We start from the raw sequence: 19,875 nt of genomic DNA, 5'->3' as shown, positions 1-19,875 counted from the left end.
CCCACCTCCACCCCCTGTCCCTGCACACTGGGGGACACAGGGGCTTTCACCCTTAGGGCCAGGGCCAGGACCGCCCCCATTTCCAGTCAGGCCTGTGGGCTCTTGAGACAGCTCCAGTCTGGCCCCAGCTCTGCTTGGCCAGGGCCAGGTCTAGGACTCCGCAGCTGGGACCACTGCAGTGCCTGGACATCCAGGGAGCTAAGTTCCAGCATTCTACTATTCCACGATTTTCAATAAGCTTTTAAATTTTTAAAATAGAAGTACTATTTTGTTCTTTAAATTGAAGTTCAGGTAGTAGAACTCACGCTTGTCATTCAGGGTATGAAGCTGACCACCTGTTAGGCCCAAGCTTGATTCTTTTTTTAAGGGGATGGGGGAGGGGCAGCGGGAGAGAGACAGACCCCCCCCCCCCATTGAGCAAGGAGCCCCACACCAGTGCTCAAGCCCAGGACCCTGAGATCATGACCTGAGCCAAAAACCAAGTTGGAGGCTTAACTGACTGAGCCACCGAGGTGCCCCAAAGCCTTTCTCTTTCAAGCATGAAAGTTCCTCCTGCCCCAGCCCAGCGCTAGTCGCCCAGGCTTTGGAGAGCCAAACCCTCATTTATCCTTCATTATTTCCAGTCTCTAAGCCCAGCTCCTCTCAGCCTCCCGGCTTCTCTCTTTCAGTGTCCTCAGTAAGGGGGTCGGGTAGTGGGGTCTAAAGGAGCCTTTCAGCCCACCTCCTTTGGCTCATGGATACAAGATGGTATTCGGGCCAGGGGTCAGGAACAGACTGAGGCTCCATGCCCAGGAATTTGGCGTATACCCTATTCCTTTCTTCCCCATCTCCCCACACACCTCTGGGGTCTCTGCGCTGAGCAGGAGAGCAAGGGTAAGGCAGCCTGGCTTTTGTCCAAAAGAGTCCAAGATCCCCGAGTAAGAGCACAAAGGGACTGGAGGCAAAAGGGAGAGGAAAGCTAGGTTACTCAGAGGGCTGGATTTCTCATTTAGTATCCATGGCCCTGCAGCCAGGTCAGCAGGTCTTGCGGGGAAGGCCACATAGGTCTCTGGTGACTTTCACCTTTCAGTGCCCAGATGCCCTGTGCCTTGTGCAGGTCACCTGGCTTATCTAAGGCCTCCCACCCCACTCAGTGTGCACTTCCTGGCAAGAGTCTACACTGGGGACCTTCTTGCCTCCTTTCCCCTTTGGACAGGGTCTGGGTCTGATAAGTTAACGGCAGCTAATGGCTTTAGCTGGTAAGTGGTGGAGGCAGCAGTCACTCTGTCTCAAGGCAGGAGGAGGGGGCTCGGGGCACTGTAATCTCTGCTTCCCTGGAAAAAGGACCTGAGAACCTGGCTGGGCCTGAGCAAGGCCAGGGGGAGGGAGGGTGTTCCGACCAGGAGACAGAGGGTCTGAGTCCGTGTCGGAGGGCTGAAAAAGTCACAGGAGCTCCTATCGTTGCCTGGTATCTGCCCATGACCTGGCAGCAGGTTCTAGTGGAGGCGAGGGGAGTGCTGTTCTAGAACCAGTGCTCGCTGACGTGGAGCCGGCGACAGGAACAGAGCCAGCGTCCACTGGGCCATCTGGTCCCAACTCTTTGCAAGGGTCTTTACATCATTCACTCTTCATCCTCACCAGACCACTATCGAGGAGGTACCATTTGTTGTCTTCTGGTTACACTGGAGGAAACAGAAGCCCAGGGGTGTGGTCACGTGTCCCAGATCCCACGGATGTACACGGCGGGGCCGGGATTTGCCCTCAAGTCTGATTCCAGCCCATTCTCCAGGCCCGTGTGCTCCACTGCCTCCTCCACTCTGGCGGACTGTGAGCAAGAGCTGTGTCCACAGTTGAGAACAAGCCAAGGGCCCTGGGTCTCGGTCAGTGGTGTCCCAGAGCTGGCTCTTCGGTGGCCTCAGAGAGCCAGCTGTACACAGCTAGCTTTCCAAAATCTCGCATAGTGACATCAGGATGGTAGCCTGAAATGGGCCATGGTGGGAGTATTTACACCACGGAAACTGGCAAGTGCCACCTCTCAGGGCTCTTTTTCCTGAGAGACGAGTGGGCTGGGTCCAGCAGCGAACACCGGCCCCCGGGTTAGCTGTGGATGCACTAAGCAGCACGTACAAAGGAACACGCTAAATCTGGACACATCTGAGCTGCGTCTGGGCCTTCTCCCGAAGGGATCTAGGCTTTCCAGGTTGTTCTGGGAAGGGGCTTCTAGCCCCAGGACGAAGCTGGAGCAACAGAAAAGGCCGACTTGGTGCTCAGTCCTGGCCCCGCTGTTGACCGATCACGGAATTCAGGCAGATGTTCAGGCAGATAATAACCTCTCAGTACTGAGAGATTAATCAACCAGCACTGACCTCGCTGTGCCTTCATGAGGATCCGGTGACACAGAGCCGTCGGGCTTGGGAAAGTAAGCTGTGCCAGCAGAGAAGTGTTTGGTCCTTTTCTAACCCGCCCAGACTTGGTGTTTTCCATGCCCTGAAGATCTGCACGAGCCCCTCCCTACCCCCTCCAGCCACTCTGGTCCCCAGAGGGCGGGGAGTCAGGCTGCCCCCACTTCACAGAGAGGCTACTCCTCTCCTCCCCCATCTATTGCCAACACATCTCACATCTTTTGGACCCTTAGCGTCACTCCTCACAACAGAAGACCCCTGGTGGGATGGGGCCTCTGGCGAGCACAATGGAAGCTGCTACAATGCTGGGCCACACAGCTGCCTCAGGAGTGGACAACTGTTACTCTCCCGTGCTCCTTGCCCTACTGCATGGCCAGTTATAAGAGAAAAAGTAAGGTCCAGCTTCCTACTTATTTTGGAATAAGTTAAAATAAATTAAAAGAACAACCAACATTACTCAAGCAACCTTGTAGGTGGGAGGGCCCAAATGTCCCCTGGGGTAATGAGGCTCACCTGCCCAGCCAGGGCCTCTGCTCCAATTAGAATGGCCTCGGACACAGACACAGTGGAATGGTTCCTGCACTCAAAACATTCCTGTCTTCTCTCTGGGAACCCGAAGGAAAGTCAGATTCAATTAAGAACAAGAAGAACACCATGGCATTCAAAATAAGAGCTATTTATTACAAAAGTAAATGGCCTCTGATTATCCGTGGAAACTTTTTAAAAAATATATAAAATTGTGGCTCAAAAAGCTGGCTGGCGTTTGCGCTAACAAACATCTTCTTCCTCCACCAGCAAGTCTGTAGGGCACGTCACATTTCTGTGAATTCCTGGGCCCCAGAGCCCACATTCAGAGCCCCACCTTGAGCGCCTGTCCCCAGTGTCTGCCACCAACCGAACCTGAGCACGGAAGCTGCATCAACCCGTACGGCCTTGTCCACAGAGAATGTCTGCCAGTCTGGGCTAAGAGGAAGAGGAGGGAGTAAGCCAACAATTCTTCTCTCATCCTTGGAAAGCAGTAGAAGAGACAGAGGAGCCCTTTGTCCCCAGTGTGGCCAAACTAGGAGGGAGCCATGGGCAGGAAGCTTTCTCCTTCCTCACCCTCACTCAGAGTGGCTGTCTCTCTGGTTCCTCGGAGTTCCTCCCTTCCAACCAGTTCCTAGTAGGAAATAAGAAGGTACAAGGGGACCTTGGTCCCCTCCCAGTTGTTGTGGGGCCACGGTTCTTGGCTGAGGGGCAAGGACAGACTCCCACATTCTCCATCCAGGAGAACCCACCTGGATGGCTGTCCCGCCCAGCTCAGGAGACACCAATTCCACCCACGGGAGGAGAGACAGTGGTGCGATGCGGTGGAAGGGGTGAGCAGAGGTTCTTCATCCCTGCTCTCCTCCCCTTCCAGAAACACAATTAAGCCTACAGCCCAGACTCAGCACACAGGCAGCACTTCCTGCCAGGGGAAGTCAAAAGGGCTGCAGCCCTGGGAGAGGGAGGTCATCACACCCCAGATCTAATTAACAAACCTGCCTTGCTTTTGACATTGCTGCATTTCCTCTATTAACATTAATGATGGCTGGTCGGAACGGCTAAGGATGGCCAGAAGCGTCCCTCCCCATGCCCAGTAGGTAGCACAGCCTGTCCCTGGGCCCAATTTCCAGTCTCCGTGGCAACCGCCTCCGGAAGATGCTCTAAAGAGCTCTGACCCTGTCAGAATCGGTGGGGGTACAGAGGAGGGAGGATGAAGTGTGGCAGAGCCTCATCATTAAACCGGGAAGGATCATAGTCCTCTGAGACAAAATACTCTGTCACGCACCGGCGGGAGGGAGGTGGCTGAAGCATGGGCCTGGGCCTGGTGCGGTTCTGACCCAAGGGCTTTCTTAATCTCGTCCATTTGGGGAGGAAGTGAAAGGAACAGCTCTGAGCTTCTTGCTTAGGCTTTTAAGTGGTAGAGAGTAGAAGCTCTGCTGCATTTCTAGGTGCTCTGGGTCTTTGGGAGAAAGAGATCGGTGAAACAGTGACAGAGAGAGGGAAATGACATGCATCCAGGGCAGCAGGGAAAACTAGAGAAGTGGGGAACAGGTGACAGAAGGGACAGGAGCAGCAACCCAGATGGGCTGGGGCAGCCTGCCGGGACCCCAGCGTGGCACTACAGATCCCCGCCCTGCTGCCCACCAGCCTTGCTGCTAAGGGGCCCCAGAGGTTCTCCCAACCATGGGGAGAATGCATCTGCGCCACCTCGTAGCCAGGCTAGATGCAGAGGGAGAAGGATGGACAGCAGAAACCACTTCCGGCACACAGGGCCTGGGAACACAGAGCAGCCAAGGATAGGACGCCATTCCTCCCACCAGTCATCCAGAGCCTGGTCCTCTGTGCACACTGCAGGCAGGAAGTGCAGGCACCTGCTGCCCCGGGGACTTGCCAGCAGTTCCCCCCAGGAAGCAGCTGGGAGGCTGGCCCTCCAGCTCAGGGCCGTTCAGTTCTATTTGTTTGTGGGGAGAAGGCAGCACTGCTTTGACAGCCCCATCTGTCTGTCCTTGGTGATATCCCAAAGTGGGCCCAGTGAGCTCAGCCTTCTTGGAGGTCAGAGAATTTTTGGTGGCTCTTGTTTTCAAACTAAATCCAGTGTGAAAGAAATACCAGAAAATACTACTATAGCCCTGGACTATTTCTTACAGTTTATGACACTCAGCTGTCCACAGTCACGGTCTGTATTCCACAGGTATATGGAAAAATGAACCCTCCCACTCCCACACACTCACCCCCACTCTCTCACACACTCATCCTTCTTTATGTTGCACACTTGGGGAAACGGGCCTGAGAGATGGCCTCTGTTGCTGAGCCATTCCCAGCGGCAAGATCTCTGCAGACAGCGCTGCGGCTCTCTCTAGTGTTGGGTTAAATTCCGGGTATGCTCCCAGAGCTTGATCCTGGCAGGCAGCAGAATTCCTCGGGCTCCTCGGGCAGCTTTGCCCACAGCTGGGAAGGTCCAGGGACTGGCTGCACAGCTGGCTGTCTCCAGAAAGTTCCTGGACTCAGGCTGGAGTAGCAGTAGCCTCAGAAGTCCCATGATTCAAGCCACCTTAGTCCTGCCATGGGACTTCGGGGGTCCTGGGCTAGGGGACCGACCATCCCGTAAGCCAGAGGGTGGAAGAGGTAGAAGCTGTGAGAGAGAATCCAGAGGGAGGCCGTTGGTACCCAGTGTCCCGGGAGAGGCAAGCGCCCCATGGATCTTTGAAATTCAGCAGCCCCTGCTGGAGCTTATCAGCTCTTCTCCACCTACAAAACCTACTCCTCATCACTATGTCTGAGTTCAACATGTAGGCACACCATAGTCCAAGGGCTTAGCAGATGCTGGCTTAATGACAAAGAAGGAAAGGGCTCCTCCCAGGAGGCCCAGGGGAGAGACCAGTCCCGGGGTCTGGTCGGGTCTGGCCATGGCTGTTTGGCTCAGAGTACTTGTTAAAATGTGCATGTGCCCTCAGATCACAGGCCCACCATTTCCTGTTCACACTTTAACGCTGCCTCCCAGGCCTCTTAAGGCCAGTGACTCTCACAGGGGATCGGAGACTGGCCCAGAGCTGGGGTAGTGAGGCCAAGCAACACCCTCCTGGCAGTTATTCTGAGCTATGCCCCACACCCTTCCCTCACCCTCTGTCTCACCCACCCCCGCCAGGGCTGTCGGGTGGGAAGCCGAGGCAACTAAAGAAAGGCAGCTGGGATGGTACAAAAGCTGAGGCCCACTGACAAAAAGAAAGAACACACAGCCCCAACTTTCTCTTATCTGGCTCCACATTGGGGTCACCTGGGGAGCCCTGAAAACTGGCTCAATTAAATCAGAGTCTCCAGAGATGGGGCCCTGGCACCACCCTGCTTTAAGAGCACCCCAGAGGACTCTAAAATGCACCAAAGGCAGAGGCATCAGAGTTATGGGCAGGGAACAGGGGGGCAGCAATATGAGGGGTAGGGGCTACTCACCTGTAGGCAGTTCCCAGAAGCAGGCTCAGGAGTCCTGCCGCATACATGCCCCTGGCCAGGAAAGGCGAGGCCAGACTCCAGGCACAGAGCTGCAGGACAGTATCCCACAGAATCCCTGGGAGAAAGAAGAGAGCCAGGCCTAGCCCCAGGCTGTCAGAGGATGGCTTCCCGGACGCAGCACAGAGCAGTCATCTAGGTCAGGAAGCAGGGTGACTCCCCCTCAGTGCTGTTCCCCAGCCCTCCTCCCCCAAGGCCAGGTATGCGGTGCTGACCTGTCAACATGCTGGAGAAGAGCATGGCTGGGAAGTAGTGGTGGAAGTAGAGGATCCGGCCCATCAGGAAGAATGGGAAGTAATGGAGCATCCAGCCGAGCAGGAGCTGACCACCTCCTTGCAGCAGGACCTGGGACAGCCCTGGACCCCAAGCAGCACAGCTTGGTCAGCAGCCAGGGAGGAGGCAGAGACCCCTGCTCTCGTCCAGCTCTGCCCCTTCCTTGCAGGGGGACTGGACTAGGCCACGTGCCCTTACTGGGCCTGCCTCCCTCATCTGGAGCGCTAAGCAAGCTGCTAAGCGAGCCCACAGCAGCTGGACGAGAGGAGCAGCTGGCCCTCGAGAGCCTTGCTCACCGCCTGCTTGGAGAGGCCTCAGCACCCACGCAGATGCACCAAACAGCAGCGGGAGACAGCCCAGCCTCCAAAGAAGCCAAGATGCTGCACGGCCCACAGCCAGCTGCCCCCACCCCACTGCCATCTCCCACATCTCCGCTGCTGCACGGATCTTTGCAGTGGCAGACAGGGCAGCGGTGAAGTCAGAGATGAGGATGGATGGGACAGAGGGCGTCTAGGGCCATGGCTGTTCACACGGGAGCTGCATAGGGTAAAAGAGCCTGTGGGAAAGTCTCAGGGGCTATGGTCCCTACCCTGCTAGAGGACGGGGCCACGGAACAGAGAGCAACAGAGAAGAAAAGGTGGGCAGCTCTATACAGAGCACAGAGGTTCGAAGTGAGGGCTCTAAAGTCAGACCACTTGGGCCTGAACCTTGGCTCTACACTTACTAGTATATGCCCTGGGATAAGTCCCTTCTCTTTGTGCCTTTGCTTCCTAAGCCATAAAATGGGGTTAAGAACGTTCTATTCTACAGGGCTGCTGAGAGGATGGAGTGTTTAACACAGTACGGGGCATTTGGTGACTGAGCTCTAAAAAGCAAAGGACAAGGGAAGCGGTGGGATAGTGAAGGCAGAATGGCCCATTGGCAGAGTAGGCTCCGGCCAGGTGCTAGGTCAGGGGAGGAAGAGCCCAAGGGACCGACCTTCCACCTCCGCAGGCAGGTGTGCCCCTCTCTGCATAGCTACGGCAATGATGCTCCCCAAGAGGACGTAGAGGGCAATGCTCAACAGATTCAGCCACCAAACCACCTGCATGGGAAGGAGAACGGGCGGGTGAGAGGAGAGCCGCAGCCCCCCAAGGACCCAGGCTGAGGGCCCACGCAGGGAGCATGCAGTGCACTCACCGGGTTGCCGAGCAGATACACGCGGAAGTCTGTGTCATTGATCCCTGAGAAGCGCAGGCCCTGCGGAGCAGAAGACACCCTGCTGATCCCGGACCTGGTGCACCCGGCCACATGTGCTCCGGTGGGAAGGAAGAACAGCTACCTTCCACAGAAAGGGAGCCTGGGCAGGAGGCTCAGGGAGTGCCGATTCTATTTGAGCTCTTTGGGAAGGCCAGCTCAGAAACAGGACAGAAAACAGAACCCTGTCTTCGGCCACCTCATGCCAGGTAAGGCCTTGCCCAGTCGTCCCACCCCACCCTCACCAAGTCTCAATGGTCTCTTTTTTGGCTCCATTTCCTGGGAGCAGCTCTAGCCTTGAGCCCTACCTGATAGTTGATAGGCCAGTGCCAGGGTTTGGATGTGAACTCATTGTCCTTGGGTTTGAGGCCATTGTTCCCCTGCAGGAAAATGGCAGAAAAGAAGTTAGTCAAGGCAGAGATCTAGAGAGCTGACAGAAATGTGGGGAATGGGCATCTCTGACAGAGAGCCAACTGTAAAGAGAAACCTCCCCTGTCTCCCTTCCTCGCCCGGGAAGAATCTGGTGCTTTCTCAGTCACTGTTCACCTGCTTACGACTGCCTGACTTCTGCCAACACACAAGCTTTCACTGCCACCAAACACAGTCCATTCAGACCCACTATACTTGAGAGAAAAAAGAAGGACTTGTTTCCTGTGAGCACAAAACATATATCCATCTTCTGGACCAAGTAGAAGGTATCTAGAGGGCTACTGCGAGATACAAAATCAGGCTGGCTTACTTGTTCCCTCGGGAGGCCAATTTCAAACACAAAACCAGAAAATCTGATGAGTTCCTGAACTTGGAAAAAGTTACTTTAGTCTAGTGTTTCTCAACTTTTTTTTCTTCATTCTTGCCCCTCCTGGGGCTTTTTAGACATTTTTTTCCTAAATGCCTCCCATGACACTTTAATACCACAGCTATACTGTAAATGTGTTTACATACTGGATGACTACCTATGCTTCATACATTAGAAAGTTAAGGGTTTTTTGCCCTCCGAGAATACATTTTACTCTGGGAATGATACTACCCCCCATTCAGAGTGTGCAGTTTAGCCTGAAGGACCCAGATCCAGCACCTTTAATCCAGCAGCCAAGACTGTCCAACACCCTGCCTCTACATGCCACAATCAGGGTTTTTCCAAAACAAGAAGGAAAAGATCAGGACCCTGGATACTAAGCACCAGGCCCGGTGCCAGCCTCATTATCAGAACTGAGAAGCCACTTCCTGAGAGCAGGAGTGAGGTGTTATGAGTTAGGTCAAGGTTTCTCCACTGAAGGACCTCAGAATGAAGAATGAATCATCCCGGGCCCCAGAGGAGCTGCTAAGGGAAACCCATTCCTTCAAAACATTGCAGTTCGGTCCCAGACTCAGGGACTCCAGCCAGAGGTATAACCAGCCACGGAAAATCTATTCACTGTGTTAGCCTCGGAAATCCAGTTCCTTTACTAATCTAAAAAAGGGAGGGAAGGAAAAGTCTACAACCATCACAGGCCTGTGCATTTATACATCCTTTTCTATGCTTAAAATCTAGAGTGGGCTCATTCCAGCTGACCTCAGCAGGCAAGGCAGCCTTCTCTGCACAGAACTCAGACCCTCCACTTGGCAGGCAGAAAAGCCCTCTCCCGTGCAGTTTCTCCCATCTGGACTATTTTGATCACCCTCCCCACCCTGACTCTATATTGGTTGAATAAGAAAGTTCCCTGGTGCCCCTTAATTCTTTGGCTCTACCTCTTAGATAATGAAAGAAGAAACGAGACTATTTAGACTTCGTCTTAAAATTCTACCCAGACACAGAATGATATTTTGGCTGACAGGCACGTATTCAAAAGAGCTATGTCATCAGGCCACAGTGACAGCTACAAGCAGGGAGTCAGAGAAGAAGTGACCCAGAGATCACTTAATGTCAAGTCATCACCTCCCAATGTGCAGAAATGACAAAATTTGAATTAATTGATCGAATCTGGTGAAGTAAGTCAACTGTATTTACTGAGGACTGCTTACATAATCACTTCCAGGAAAGTCCACTTGACAGCGGCTCAGCAGGGGACAAACAACAAGCACTACACCTCTCTCTGCCGGTGCAGCGATCATCATGTACCTGGCTCAAGATACAGCGATTCCTACACACCATTCCTGCAGGATGCTGGCTTTCCATAAACTAGAGGAAGGGCGTCCCCCCCCCCACATTGGCACTGCAGCAGGCTTTCTCTGCTGCCCAGGGGTGAAGTGAGCTACTGTGTAGAACTTTCTCAACCTAAGTATCTCCTCTCTCAATTGTTCTTACACCTTTCAGGCTAGGACTGCTATCACACACTCATGCTGGGGAGTACCAACAATGAGTCTTACGAAACCTGCGAAAGACTCAACCATGCCCCCTAACAGTTCCCCGTGTCTGGAAACACGAGTGGGCTCGTGGTGGGCATTTTATGCTACAGATCAACAACATGCTCAGATCAGTATTCATGCTAATTCATTTTAATTTCCTATGATGGAAGGAGCTATCAATGTCTCAAGATCTTCAACCAAGAGCACTCTGGTTTTCGGGGGGCTCTGCCGTTTGAACAGGTTGGAGAATCACTTAGAAGCAGCAGAGGTGGTGGTAACCAGCACGGACTCGGAAAACTGCCGGCCTGGCTCTGAAACCTGGATCCACTTCTTCCATTTAGTTCTGTGACCCTTGGCAAGTTCTTTAACCTCTCTGTGCCTCGATTCCCTCATCTGTAAAGTGGGGACAATCACCCCGTACGACTGTGATAACTGCTGAATAAGTTGGTGTGGCACTGTGCTTAGAGCTACGTAAGTGTGCACTGGAGTCTGTCGCCGTCACTGTCATCATCATCACTGTCATCATTCTGCGATAAGGGAAATGCCTTCAAAGACCAAGTAAAGCAGAAGCGAAGACCCTTTCAAAGTACCCCACCAGGAGACAGTGGATCTACACCATGGCTCCTGATCTGTGATGCAAATTTGTGGGTGGCCAGAGCTCATAGAGAAGCCTTCAAATGAGAGGGGCCCACAGTACCCGAATCATCACCATGTGGGACTCCAGCAAGATCTCAGGAAAAGTGGGCTGCAGCACGTCCAGGCTGATGTTTGGCACTAGACAAAGAAAGGACAGAGAAGAAAACCTCGGTTACACGCACATTCTCACAGCTGTCTGTGTTCCAGTGCCGCGCCTGGAGTCCGAGTATAGCTTTCCTGACTTGCTGGCTAATGAGTACGTTAGAGTGTTGAGGAGATAGAAGAAAGCTTGGCCCAATTCCTGATCATCCCTTCAGCTTATGCGAAGCCCTCGTGAGGCATCTGGAGAAATGCAAAGGCCACATGCGACAAGGCCCGGCCCCAGTGCTGCCATTGCTCTTGGCACTATCACCCTTCATTATGGTACAGGCTTGAATGCTGGGCCGGTCTGTGAGGACAGGGACCAAGTCCCCCTCATTCACCAGTGTATCCCGGGGCCCCCAGGCTTCCCACTGTACTCACTAAAGAGTTGTTTCATTAGTTAATTAATCAGCTGGTTGGCTAAATCGGGTACTAAGAAGAATGAAATAGGAAGCACAGAGAGGGGAAATCAAGCAGAAGCTTATGAGGGGTGGTTGAGGAGGACAAACGATGGATCCAAAGACTAGTGAGTTGAAGACGACATTGCTGTAGAAACATCACGTTGGAGCCTGGGAGTACAGATATGGGGGCTCAGATCAAGGGCTGTGGCCACTGCTTTCTGTGAAAGTGTTGGCTGGCTGTGGCTCTCCACAGGGGCATCACCGGAAAGCACCAGCCTGCTCTAAGCCTTGAGGGTGGGAGGAACCCAGGTGCAGGGGACAGAAAAGCCCAGAAGGAGACAAGTTAGGTGGACCCGCATTGCAGACAGCAAGGAAAAGCATCAGATCCAACAAGAAGCAGGGAAAATGGAAGAAGGAAACTAGCTCTGGCCCACAGTGAGGTCGCTGGTCAATTTAGGGGGAGTTTAAGGAGGATGGGAAGTTGACATGGATGGGAAGAAGAAGGAGCTACCTGTCAAGACACCTCATATGAAAAGACTAGGTTCAAAAAAGACAGGAAATGACAACAATGAGATACGGTGGCAGCAGAATCTATGAACGCCGATTTTTCTAAGATAAGAGTTACTTATAAATGTTTCCAAGAAGTCATCTCACTCACATTTGGGATTGATATGGTCCTCCACATTCCAGATAGAGTTGAGGGTTTCCTTTAGGTATGGGGTGCAGGTAACCTCCAACTGTTCCCAGCCCCTGTGAAAAGCAGTCATAGAGGTTTCTCAGAAGACGTGACACTCACCAGAGAGTTGCGCTGTCAAATCTCTTACATTTATAGAACCTACTCTTTTCAACCCAGTGGCCATACTTTTTTCAACCTCACTCTTTTATATTCCATGACTGTCCCAGGAGGAGTCCAGCACAGAGTATTCCCACTTTAGAAAGGCCCAGAGCACTTAGAAGGTCCTAGACAGATGAATAACTATTCTGTTCAACTCTCAGAACACATAGAACACCAAAGGAACTCTGGAGTTCTGTGCTCTGTAACACACGTGATGCCTTTTCCTCCTCCATCTACCACTAAAATACAAGAAAACGTGAGGTGAACATTGACACCTGGGAAATAGAAGTTTCTGGTATACTCCTTGTAGTGTGAAAGGAGAAGCATGAGCCTCAGTTAGGACATCAAAACCCCAGAGACTCACCACTTGGGCAAGACCTTTCCTGAGGAGCCCAGGACACAACCTGTGACCAGGTGGATGAGGCGAATGCGACTTCTAAGCACTTTGATCCGGTTTCCAAATTTTCTGTTTACAACCTCAATCCGCCAGAAATCATTTGAGTCCCCTGTCCCATTCTGCCATGTCAACCAAGGAAAAAACACAAAGAAAGTTAAGATGACTTTAGAGAAGACATGTCAGGAAAGGGAGATGGCCCCCTTCCGATGCCACCATGTTACAACGGTCAAAGACAAAATAGGCCTCAGTGGATGAGGCAGGAATGGGAATGAGAGGGCCAGAGAAACACCCCAAGTGACGGACATTCCCCCAGTGCTCGCCACCACAACTAAGAAAAGTAGTGTGATTCCTGCAGCCCACACTCCAATGCTTCACAGGACTACATTTAAATTCTAAACATATGTCTTTGCTCTTAAACCAAACTCATGACAGCACCTTGAGCCAACAGAAATAGATTTGGGCCATTTGTACCCATTACTTGGCCATCTGGACACTCACTCATCTAAGCCAGAAAGGTTTGGTCTGGAGATGATATTCTGGAAATTAAGACATTTGTGTCTAATTCTCCTCAGGAGATGCCCACATGAAAATGATAATTAGTGGCCCCAGTAGCATGGGGTGAGCAAGCAGAAGGGGGGTTGGGAAGGCCACCTTAAGAAACCCAGGATCTTTACTGATGCACTAAAGCCCCTGCAAGGGAACGTAAGATAGTCCTAAGTCTGGCTGCCCTCTCCACTGGTTTTGTTTCCAAATCACTCCCCAAGTACTCATTGAGCTTCTTTTTCTATTAACTGCATTACCCCACGCTAGTAAAAAATCCAAAAGCACTGTGTTTAACATCCCCCTGCAGAACAGGGAAGTAATCCTTAAAAATCAAGTCAGTGAGGATCTGGGATCTGGCAAAGAATAAACTTATATATTTACCTAGGATCATATTGTGGGTCCATGGCTTCTACGTCCACTGTGATTTAAAAAGGGACCCAAACAGTATTCATATGTGACATTTATTAAGTGTCAGAAGAGAAAAATGGCACGGTCATTATGGGAGGGAAGAGATGGAGACAAACAGACTCACGAGCTGCTTTTCCCACAGCAAGCCTTGCCAAAAAGTTCCAAACGTTAATAGAGTCCCTGTGTAGCCCGTCATCCTTAGGAACATTCCAGAATTCCAGGGAGGATGTGTTCTGTCTCATGGCTGTGAACCAGGCCCCACAATTTTTTACAGCCTGATCACACTCCAGTTGCTCACTTACTATGCCATAGCCAGTGACCTGATAGTGCTTCCGGGTCAGGGGGGCCTCGTGATAGTGACTGTGCAGGTTCCGAGAAGTCCTAGAAGTTAAGAGAGAGAAACGCCATTATCCTGGGGGAAAGAGACATGTAATGTCTCCTCTTTTACTAGGGATATTCAGAGTCATCTGTTAGTGCAAGAAAAATTAGAATCTGAGCTATGAAATCCAACAAATCAAGAATGTCTTGCCTATTTACTCACAAGAAACATCCAGAGAATCAGAGAATTGCCCAAACCATGAGGGACAGACGGTAGGAGCCCTGGACCCCGTGCCAAGAAAGGGGTTAACTTCTGCAGTAGGGGGATGACTTACCACATTTGGTGGCTCTGAAGCACTTAGCTTGCCTGACTCATGAGGCAGCTTTGGGGAGAAGAAATTAAGATTTGTAATCTACACATGCCTGAGCCAGGTAAGCCTCCTCCCTCCCATTTACTCTTTCTGCCCTCATCACCAATTTTTACAAAGTGGGGGTCAGAAGGGGAAGGGAGGAATTAATTTGGCTTTATTTACTTTGTTCGTTTTATAATAATTCTTACTTTTATCCACAATAAGAAATAAGTGTTCATTATAAAAATTCTGGAAATTTCCAAATTTCCAAAAATAAAACTCAACAATAAATGATAAATAACTTTGTTAATAAAACAAAATGAAACTAAGTAAGTAATAAATAATAAAAACTAAAAAGTAAAGGGCGCCTGGGGGGCTCAGTGGATTAAAGCCTCTGCCTTCAGTTCAGGTCATGATCCCAGGGTCCTGGGATCGAGCCCCACATCAGGCTCTCTGCTCAGTGGGGAGCCTGCTTCCCCCTCTCTCTCTGCCTGCCTCTCTGCCTACTTGTGATCTCTGTCAAATAAAAAAACAAAAACAAAAGAAACAAACAAAAAAACCTAAAAAGTATTCACAGTCATAGTAGGAAAAAGGTTTTCTCTCTCTATATATACACAGTGTGTGTGTGTGTGTATACACACACACACACACACATATATATACACACATACATATAGATACATACATATATATACACACACACACACACACACACACACACACACACACAGTGCATAGTTTTTCTCTATATATAATCCCTGATTTTTAAAATACTCCATACTGGATGATCCTAGTATACAATATTTTGTAGAACTGCTTCTGCCAAATATTGTATCTATCGTTCCTGTTCGCTCTTGCACATGGTGCCCTATTTCCTTGTGTGCTTAGTTATTTTTTACTATGTACTATTCATCATCACTGAAAAACTATTTATGGGAATGGAGGGCAATCTCTTTCCCAAAAGAGGATTTACATCTGCTTATAGCCAGGCACCTAGGAAATATTACCATCTAGGATTATATTCATTGCAATTCATGGCCTTAAGATTTTCAGACCATCCAGATGAAATTAATTTGGGCCCCAAATCCATGTAAGGATCAATTGGTAGATACAACTTTTCAGGAACCAGAAGTAGCCCCACCTCAACCCCTGCTCCCCCAGCTCTAGCCCTTTGTGGTTTCAAGTTTGGGGGAAGGATCACTTAATACATTTACCACTTTGGGTGAGCCTACAGCTTTGAATTTACAACTCTCTCTCTGAAGGGGCAGTCAAAACCAAAGATCGAAACTCAAGATTGCAGGATCAAGGCAGAGGTGGCTGCAGCATCCCACTCATTTCTCTGGAATCCCCATACCCCACTTCCACTTAGATTTTGGCCTGGTAACTCCCTATTGCCTTGTCAGCTCTTTGATGCTTTAGGATGTTTTCATGTTATTCTAGCACTTTTAGTCATTTTCAGTGAGAACATTGCTTAAATAAACCAGACTTCTACATCTTCCTAAAGGTAGCCACTTGAGAAGAAGCACTGGGTAACTCAGATACTTTTTCCCCGCACTGGAAAAAGGGAAACTGAACAGTATCTTCAAAGTTCAAAGCTCCCAAAGCCAAAACAGGCGGACAAAATTGGCCTGCTTATTTCGCCAGACTTCATAAAATGGCTTTCCCATTCTAGCACAGCAGCCTTGTTCCATTTACTAGAGCCTCATCCAAATCTGACTTCTGTTTCCTTCCAGCTTAGAACTCCTTACCTTTGGTGCCCATACCACTCACTCATCCCAGACAGCCAATTTACTTACTCTTTGTGTTCTAGCCGAATGATGTCTCCATGTCTTACAAATTCCACGGGGAATGAAGGGTCCAGGGGATCTGCCAAGAAGAAACAAGCATTGATATCTGAAGTCATTCACTCATTAGGCTAGTATGAATTGAGGGCCTACTGGTAAAGATTAACAGTATAATATCATAGATCCTAGAGGTGCAGAGTGCTGGGAGGACAAAGAGAAAGGGCCACTCACTGTCTCAAGGAAGGGTGTCTCAGAGATATGCTTGAAAAGGCTCTTTAAGGAGGAGAGAATTTTGTCAGGTCAACAAGCGGAGCCAGATGTATGAAAGAACAAAACACATTTGACCAATAGCAAACGGTTTCATATGAGTGGGTAGGGTGTGTGGGGGGAGAGGAATGGGAAAGACTGTGGCAATAGATGAGGATGTGAACAAGTAAGGCCACACGGTACAAGCCAGGCTAGGAAATGTGGTCTTTATCTGACAGGCCTTGAAGCCTGCATAGGAGGGTTTTTAAGCTGGGAAGCCAAATAATAAGATTGTCCTTTTAGTAGTAAAAACATAGTCTTCCAAAAATTAATTCCATGTAAATGACTATATGCCTCGCTCTCCTCAGAGTCCAATGTTAAGCCCTGAAAATTTTGTCTGTTATTATCTTGTCTCTGACAACAAACTTGCTAAGCGTGAGGTAAAGAAAATGATGAGGTGAAAAAAGAAAGGGACCACATCATCCAGAAACCAAGTCAGATCAGGTCTAGCAAGGCAATGACAATGGAAAAGGAGCCAGCAGTAACCAGCAACACAAAAAAGATCCTTGCAAACTTCTTCCCCAACAGTGAGACACTAACACTCGAGGTCAGGAAAGAGAAATTGCCAGAACAAATCACTAGTTTTTAAGAGAATTAGAAAGCTCAATTGTAGGGATGCCCATTCCTACATGGACCCTAAGGTCTCCAAAAAAGATTAATCAGCAAAGGCAACAAGTCAAATAAGTCAATGGGAGGGAAGTTTCATTTTACAAGAATGTGGCGGGAGGGGCATTTTTAGCCATCAAGAACACAAAGACTTAAATAAATAAAATCACAAATGAGAAAGGAGAAGGAACAACCAACACTACAGAAATACAATCAATCATAAGACAATATTATGAAAAGCTATATGCCAACAAATTGGACAACCTAGAAGAAATGGATAAATTCCTAGAAATACATAAAAAAAGACCTTAATCTGTATGGCTCCCACTTCCCTAAGTGCTTGTAGCTCTCTGCCTTCACACAGCCTTAGTTCCCTGGCAGAAATGCAACCACCTTAAGCTAGAAGCCACATCGAATAACAGATCAGAGATGTTCCAAGATTTGGTCGACGCCCACATAACTTTAGAAGTAAAGCAGTCTTGCCTTATAACCCCTCCTTGTGATAGGCCACTTACGTTTGTCCTTCTGGATGAAAACAATCAATATTGTCACAAGACTGCAGCAATATGAGGTGGGGAAAGGAACAAAAAGGGTGAATTTAGGTGAACAGCCACCTACTGCCACACCAAAGCTCAGGAGCCGCTGACTCCAGAAAGGTGGAGAGCCAGGCGGGGTTTACTGAGGAGTCACAGAGAAAGCCTGTGACACAGGACAATCAGCAGGGGCTCAGAGGTAAGCAGAAGATGCCCTCTGTTTTCTTCTCAGCTATAGATACAGAAAGCACAGCTGGCAGGTAGCTAGCTCCCTGACCAAAGAAAGATCTGGATATAGCCCACGTCATAAAGCCCCAAGAGCCCATTAAATGTGCTTCAGAGCAGCTTTGCCCCGGCCACCCAGGGGGCAGGCCAGCAGGTATGGAGTAAGGACCCAAGCATCAGGCTAGACAAGCCCAGCCACAGGCTCTGAGATCTACAGCCGACTGGTCCAGTCCAGGAATGACCAGAGGGCAGCAGTACTCTATCCAATCAAGACAACTTGAGCTGCACCATATGCTGGGGTCTGCAAGGCTTAGTGTGCTCTCATTAGAAACGAGAGTGGCCACCATGTGCCCTCAGCTGGGTCTACTCAACTAGCCCCCAGCAGCATGTCTAGGTAACCAGTCTAGACTAAGTCTGAGCCTTGGCCGGGCTCTCTGGCTTCAGCATGACAGCTATTAAGAGTGAGATCTTATCTGTCTTGCTCACTTCTTACCTCCTATGTTGACAACAGTGCTTGGAAGATAGTAGATGCTCAATAAGTAGCTGTTGAAAGGATAACTGAGATCAGTAAAGGTACTGCCAAGGAAAGCCCAGGAATGCCCATCTCCGTGCCATTTGAAGGCATGAGAAATGTTAAAAATGGCTCAGAGTAGGCAGTAATGCAAGAAACATCAGTTCCTACATTACCTGCATTTGTGTTGTGTTTCTTGATAATCCACAGGTTGTTGTAGTCCTTGTGCAAATAGGTGGTGACCTGGGTTGGGGGGCAGGTGGGAGAGAGAATACCATCAACATCGGCGTAGCCACAGGACAATCGAGAGCAAATCAGCGTTGCTTAAGCCTCTTTCAGAATCCCCAGCCACCAACCTGAGGGGCCATGGTGCCTAGGAGGGTTCCAAAGTAGCCCTAGTGAGATTCTCTCCTTCCATCTGCATTTAGAGGTTTCTCCCTCAAGCGCCTTTTTGATCGGTCTCTCTGTATATTTCTGCATCTTATCTTTAAAGTTTTAGCCTCCTAGAGGAGGAACCATGATACATTGTGTAACATAGTCTCCAGCACACAAACAGGATTTAGTGTATTTTTAAAATTTTGTATTTATTTATTTTAGAGAGAGAGAGAGAGAGAGAGCATGAGCTGGGGGTGGAGCACAGGGAGAGGGAGAGAGAGAATGCTACCTTGGCTTCACACCCAGTCGTGGAGCTGGATGTGGGCTCAATCTCAGGATCCTGAGATCATGACCTGAGCCGAAATCAGGAATCAGACGCTTAACTGACTGAGCCACCCTGGTGCCCTGATTTAGTGCATTTTAAGAAGTAATTAAGAACATGCCTCAAATTTTCTAAATGAAAAATTCATGCTATATTTTCTAGACTGTGACCAAATGAAACTAAATAGCTCCATATATATCTTGTCCTAGAAGCCTGAGGGTTTAGCCTGTAGCCATTTCATAGACACCGATTTTTTAAAAATTAAATGTGTGTGTGTGTATGCATGTGAACATTCATATCATGCTGTGATGAATCTAATAGCAAAAATTCAGAAACAGAATAAATGTCCAATGATAGGGGAATAGCTAACATGATGATACATCTGCAGGACAGAACATTACACAGCCACAAAAAATGTTTCTGAGCATTTTTTACCAGCATAGGAAAAGGTTTATAAAATGCTGATGCTGAAAGGGGCTGCCATTTATCACTAGGTACTGTTCTAAGCACTGGGCAAGTCTTCTATCTCTGCTAGGCACCATGGCTAGCCCCACCTTACTTACAAGGAAACTAAGGATGAGTAATTTGCTCAAAGTCACCATGGCCTATCGAACCAAGCAGCTAACTCCAAAGCTCCCAGGATAGAGATTATACACATAACAATTATGCCAATTATATAAACAAGAACACAAATACCCAGAAACAATATAAATATATACAAAGTGGGTTTTATGACTCCAATTGGACAAAACATTACTGATTTACTTGCAAAGGAATTTGGAATCAGCATTTAGGGAAAAAATTATGTATGTATTACGGCTGCTTTGTTTCAGTGGCTTTTCCTTTCTCAGAAAAAAATCAGGAATGATGGTATTTAGAATATACAAGACATGTGGGTGGCTCAGCTGGTTAAGCATCAGACTCCCGATCTCAGCTCAGG

The 19,875-nt window shown here is 49.4% G+C and overlaps 1 protein-coding gene across 1 annotated transcript in view; it reads right to left on the bottom strand.

The window, feature by feature from the left end:
- Positions 1 to 3,036: 3,036 nt before the first annotated feature.
- POMT2 (protein O-mannosyltransferase 2) overlaps positions 3,037 to 19,875 on the bottom strand; it is a gene marked incomplete at its 5' end in the record, with an annotated part of 42,667 nt that continues 25,828 nt past the window's right edge. The window contains 12 exons of the mRNA XM_080807519.1: positions 3,037 to 5,538; positions 6,354 to 6,468; positions 6,626 to 6,766; positions 7,662 to 7,767; positions 7,863 to 7,922; positions 8,228 to 8,299; positions 10,942 to 11,018; positions 12,081 to 12,172; positions 12,622 to 12,773; positions 13,908 to 13,986; positions 16,070 to 16,139; positions 18,415 to 18,481. Coding sequence (XP_080663645.1) covers positions 5,433 to 5,538; positions 6,354 to 6,468; positions 6,626 to 6,766; positions 7,662 to 7,767; positions 7,863 to 7,922; positions 8,228 to 8,299; positions 10,942 to 11,018; positions 12,081 to 12,172; positions 12,622 to 12,773; positions 13,908 to 13,986; positions 16,070 to 16,139; positions 18,415 to 18,481 — 1,137 coding nt within the window. The 3' untranslated portion in view covers positions 3,037 to 5,432. The remainder of the gene's footprint in view (positions 5,539 to 6,353; positions 6,469 to 6,625; positions 6,767 to 7,661; positions 7,768 to 7,862; positions 7,923 to 8,227; positions 8,300 to 10,941; positions 11,019 to 12,080; positions 12,173 to 12,621; positions 12,774 to 13,907; positions 13,987 to 16,069; positions 16,140 to 18,414; positions 18,482 to 19,875) is intronic.

This window comes from Martes martes (assembly GCF_963455335.1).
Source record: "Martes martes genome assembly, chromosome: 7".
In the NCBI taxonomy this organism is placed as follows: Eukaryota; Metazoa; Chordata; class Mammalia; order Carnivora; family Mustelidae; genus Martes; species Martes martes.
Note: the sequence above shows the minus strand (reverse complement) of the source record. Positions and strands in the feature narration are given on the sequence as shown.